This window comes from Maylandia zebra, linkage group LG12 (assembly GCF_041146795.1).
Source record: "Maylandia zebra isolate NMK-2024a linkage group LG12, Mzebra_GT3a, whole genome shotgun sequence".
In the NCBI taxonomy this organism is placed as follows: domain Eukaryota; kingdom Metazoa; phylum Chordata; class Actinopteri; order Cichliformes; family Cichlidae; genus Maylandia; species Maylandia zebra.
In genome coordinates this window covers 38,717,858-38,722,857 of record NC_135178.1, presented here as the reverse complement: position 1 = coordinate 38,722,857, position 5,000 = coordinate 38,717,858, and the positions used below count along the sequence as shown (strand labels likewise).

The 5,000-nt window shown below is 50.7% G+C and overlaps 1 protein-coding gene across 3 annotated transcripts in view; it reads left to right on the top strand.

The window, feature by feature from the left end:
• The first annotated feature begins 471 nt into the window (after positions 1-471).
• tsc1a (TSC complex subunit 1a) overlaps positions 472-5,000 on the top strand; it is a 15,917-nt gene continuing 11,388 nt past the window's right edge. For 2 of the 3 annotated variants that reach the window (XM_014410165.3, XM_014410163.3), the window contains exons 1-9: positions 484-649; positions 950-1,067; positions 1,256-1,359; positions 1,434-1,586; positions 1,721-1,865; positions 1,979-2,133; positions 2,222-2,295; positions 4,690-4,880; positions 4,994-5,000. The exon at positions 4,994-5,000 is cut by the window's right edge and continues 58 nt beyond it. In XM_014410165.3, the coding sequence (XP_014265651.3) occupies positions 959-1,067; positions 1,256-1,359; positions 1,434-1,586; positions 1,721-1,865; positions 1,979-2,133; positions 2,222-2,295; positions 4,690-4,880; positions 4,994-5,000 (938 nt within the window). In that variant the 5' untranslated portion in view covers positions 484-649; positions 950-958. Of the gene's footprint in view, positions 650-949; positions 1,068-1,255; positions 1,360-1,433; positions 1,587-1,720; positions 1,866-1,978; positions 2,134-2,221; positions 2,296-4,689; positions 4,881-4,993 lie in introns of all 3 variants that reach the window. The other variant, XM_014410164.3, reaches the window with a different exon arrangement.

Genomic DNA, 5,000 nt, shown 5'->3' with positions numbered 1-5,000 from the left:
TCTCTCCTTGCTTTTGCAGCCTTTGCAGTGTTCCCTTGCGTTCTGATTAAACTCTGAAACTCCTGAAATCCCTCACTCAAGAGTTCTTGCTCTGCTGCCGAAAAATACCGAGAGCGCGCCTTCGACATTTTCGCCGACCAATCAAAGGGTTGCCGATCAATGTTTCTACTATCGATGCGTAGCCCCTGTTAAGCCACCCAGTGATCTCACATTACTTCATCCAGCTGTACTGATCGTCAACAACAGGTGTGTTCGGAGAACCGGGATAGTGAGCTCAAAGTTAGTGCGATGATTTGATCTTGGATGTAGTAAGCGAGGTACGAAGAACGGACCCCAGCTGTTTGTTTGTATCCACACAAAAGTATAACAACAACAACAACAACAACAATAATAATAATAATAATAATAATAAATCATCCTTTTTCCCATCTTGACGGGTGGCTCTGAACGCCTCCTGTGTGTGATTGGCTGCTGAGGCTCGTGTCACCGCGGTGGGCGGGTCCTGCTGTAGCTGAAGATGGCTGCTCCGTGCTGGGATCAGCAGGTCTGAAGGTAACCGTCTCTGCGGCTCTTTGGTCGGTTTGAGCGGCTGTCTGCGCTCCGTATCCCGGCCGGAGGCTCCTCCGCGGGGTCGGGTCCCGGGACGCCGGTACGTGGCCGCTACACTGCTTGTTAGCATGTTAGATTAGCATCAGCTGCTAACGGAGGGCTACCAGTGACGTGACAGCAGCTGTTACACAACAGGCGTGAGGTCAAAGTTTGCGCAGTGTTAGGCCAGCACACACTGATGACTGTGTGGGGACAGAAAAAGAAGTAGCAGATAATCATCGATTATTGATTTTGTTCCTCTGTCACAGAGAACTGAACACGATGACGTCAACGTGACCTCACGTGACGTTCAGCTGTCTGGCCTGTGTTATGATGCGTTCACTGTCTGGCCGAATTGCAGGTGTCCGCGATGTCCAGGGAGCAGGCGAGCATCAGCGAGCTCCTGCTCTCACTGGACAGTTCAGAGCTGCAGGAGGCGGAGCGAGTGAGAGCTGCAGTCAACCAGCAGCTGAGTACAGGTGAGTTCAACTGTGCAGCACAAAGGAATGACGCAGGTCTGCATCTCTGTGACGCGCTCACCACGTGAACCAATCACGAAGCTGCAGTTTTGCTGACGTCCAACAAAGCAACCTTATCAACTCAGTCTGACATCACTTGTGACGGCCAATCAGTGCAGAGCTCCCAGCATGCATGTTTCTCCTCTCAGACAAAGGGGGCGCTGTCCTCTCCTCCGTGGTGGAGTACTACCTGGACTCGTCATCTTCTCAGGCCCTGCTCCTCCTCTCCTCCATCAGGGAGCCGCATCACAAAGTGAGCCTCGCCTGCTCGCAGATCTCCTGTTCTTTATCTCTGTGACTCTAACACCTGTTGGCCCCGCCCACTAGGTGCTGCTGGAGAAGCTCAACGAGTCTGTGAGTCGATCCGGGACCAGGCTGGGCGCCCTCACCCTGCTGGGTCACCTGATCAGGAAACAGCCGCCATGGGTTCATCACATCAGCCGCTCGCCGCTGCTGCTGTCACTGCTGCGCTGCCTCAAGGTAATACACACACACCTGAGACACACCTGTCCTCCTGCACATTCAGATTCTGTCATGATGTCGATCATGTGAGGTCGGATCACAGGTCGGATTCCTGCTGCTGTAAACTCAGAATTCCACTTCCTGTTTTTCAGACGGACAGCGATGTGGTCGTCCTTATCACGGGAGTCCTGGTCCTGGTCACTCTGTTACCCATGATTCCTCAGGCCGGGAAGCAGCACATCAATGACTTCTTTGACGTGTTTGGGCGCCTTGCATCCCGCAGCTGCAAAAACCCAGGTAACTCACTCACACAGCAGGGGGCGCTGCAGGAAGCAGCTCCTTATGCTTTCTGATTGGTCAGTCTGCTTCTCTGAGTGGTTGATAAGATGTTTTCTGATTGGCTCGTGCAGGTCATGAGCCTGTGGCCCACTTGGTGCACCTCCATGCAGGTACGTACTCTCTGTTCCACCGCCTGTATGGGATGTTCCCCTGTAGCTTCATCTCCTACCTGCGGCTGCACTACAGCATGAAGGAGAACCTGGACACCTTCCAGGAGGTGGTGAAGGTGAGTGCACACCTGCAGGGGGCGGTACTGATGTGATGACCGCAGGTGTTCCTTCAGTTTCACCTCACACTCTGTCCTGTCCCGTCAGCCGATGTTGGAACACGTCCGGGTTCACCCAGAGCTCGTTACAGGCACTCAGGACTACGAACTGGACCCGTCCAGGTGAGTCCAGCTTGGAGACAGAAACCACACCTGAGCGTGCAGAACCAGGTCAGCAGGTCCTTTGACAGAGTGAACCCAGCGCTGAGCTCAACTGAATGCAAATCAACAAGAAAGAAAGAAAACAACATCTGATTGAGTTTTCTTAAAGTATCCTGTCCAGCTGAATTCGCGTCGCAGAGGCGTGTTTACCGCAGCTCAACATCAAACTTTCCTTTATCTGACGACGAAGCCCGCCACTCGATTCCAGCTAATGACAGGAAGTGATGCGCTCTGATCTGTCAGCAGGTTCAAATAACACGGGCGCACACACGATGTGGCCTCAGAGCAACACATTTCATCTCCAAGTTTGTAACCAGCTTTAAAAAACAGGGACGTCTGCAGCAGCTGTTAGTCTGAGGGAGGTCGGCCAAGCCTGATCAGTGATTTAGGAGATGATAGAAATACACAGAACACAAGTAAACACACAGATTGGATAAGGAGGGCCTGGAATGAAACCTTGTGCACTTCTTTAGCATCTATCTGAGGATTAAGGAGCGAAACTCTGATCCTGCAGTTCTTCAGGAAGTGAAGACGGCAGCATGCAGCTACAAAAGTCTGCTATCCTGAAAACGAAGGAAGTCGCTCAGACGCAGAAGCTACGTGTGACACGACGACTAGCGTACCTGCCGTGATAACTCCACCCTCTCACGCTGATAAGAAAGGCAGTGTAGCCTAGTTACCCGTCAACTGCACGGTTTTCTTTGGTTTTCTTACCCTGGCATTCAGCTGGGTATCGCGACTCTGACGTCTCTAACTCCAAACATTTAAAATGACAAGAATACTTTGACTGTTTTCTGTTTGAAATATGTTTTCTCTTCCACTGCTGTCTGCAGGATGTAAGATTCACTTACTGCCAGAAGGTGGCAGTAAAAGCGTCCACCGTTAACTAACAAAATACAACATAGCGATTACTACTCAGAGTGGAAAAACTTGTTCCTGTAGAAACAGGAAAGCAAAGATGACTGCGACCAATGAAAAGGTCCATAAAGAATAAACAAAAGCGAGGTAATGCGAGCATGTCGTTTGAGAGTGGCACTCGTCACTACCACGAACGTCAGTATCCAAACTGACAGCGTGTCCTCTGAGACGTGACCTGAAGCACAGCATGAACGAAACATGACCTCTGCTGTCCAATCAGAGTAAAGTATGAACTGCAGCGTGACTGAGCGTTTGAACATTGAGTTTCAAACTGCTGCAAATTAAACGGGAGAGTCCGGGTCACCAGAGGTCGGGTTGGGTTAGATTTTAGTAACATGAAAGACGTGTCATCGTCATATCAGATCTGCACTACCAGTCAGAACTCTGGACACACCTTCTCATTTAGTGGGCTTTCTTCATTGGTGCTACTTTCCACATTGTAGATACAAACTGAAGACATCTGGGATCATGTAGCAGCAGCTCAGATCAGGGCCCAGACAGATGCCACACAGACCTCCAGTAGCAGACACATCTGTACATGTTCAGAGGAGACTGTGTGAATCAGACCTTTATGGTCAAACAGCTGCTGAGAAACCACGACTAAGATAAAGCAACAAGAAGAGATTTGTTTGGACCAAGAAACACAACAAATGGACATCAGACCATCTGTGCTTTGGTCTGATGAGTCCAAACCTGAGATCTTTGGTTCCACCTGCCGTGTCTTTGGGGAGAAAAGGTGAACGATGGTCTCCACGTGCATGTTCCCACTGTGAAGCATGGAGGAGGGGGTGTGATGGTGACACTGTTGGGGATTTCTTCCAAACTGAAGGCACACTGACCCAGCATGGCCACCACAGCATCCTGCAGCGACATGCCGTCCTATCATTTATTCTCCAACAGGACCCCAAACACACCTCCAGGCTGTGTGAGGACCAAGAAGGAGAGCGATGGAGGCCTGGCCTCCACAGTCACCTGACCTGAACCCAGTGGAGATGGTTTGGGATGAGATGGAGCGCAGAGTGAAGGCAAAGGCCCGACAAACGCTCAGCATCTCTGAACTCCTTCAAGACTGTTGGAAACCATTTCAGGAGACGACCTCATGAAGCTCGTGGAGAGAAGGCCAAGAGTGAGCGAAGCAGGAATCGAAGCAGAGGGTGGATATAAAACATGTTTGGGTTTACTTCATAATTCCACGTTTTCATTCACAGTTTGATGCCTTCAGTGAGAATTTACACTGTAAACAGTGATGAAAGAAAAACCATTAAATGTGAAGCTGTGTCCAAACCTCTGACTGCTGGTGCTGTAATGGGCCCAGCACTGAGCTGTGGGACACCTTTACTGGGCGATTTATTTGAAGCTGTTGGCGAGCAGAAGCAGCTGGAGTTAGCGAGCTGCTCCCTGCTGAGCTCAGACTGACACTCCCCTCCTCCCACTCAGGTGGAGGTGTTACGAAGTCCATGACATTGTGATCGAGTGCTCCAGAGTGTCCCTGGATCCTCTGGAGTCTTCGTGCGAGGAGGACATTTGCTCCTCCTCCTGCTCTTTGATCACACCTCTCCCCCTGACTCCCCTCCCTCATCTGGACCTCACCTGCAGTCCTCCGGTCACAGACGCTGTCAGCAGCTCAGGTGAGTAACAGCAGTGTGAGATCATGTGACCTCCTGTTCAGTTTGTAACAGAGGTCAAAGTGAAACCAGAAGGAAACGGATGTTTTTAATTAAGTGTTTGTGTTTGCTGACAGGAAGTTC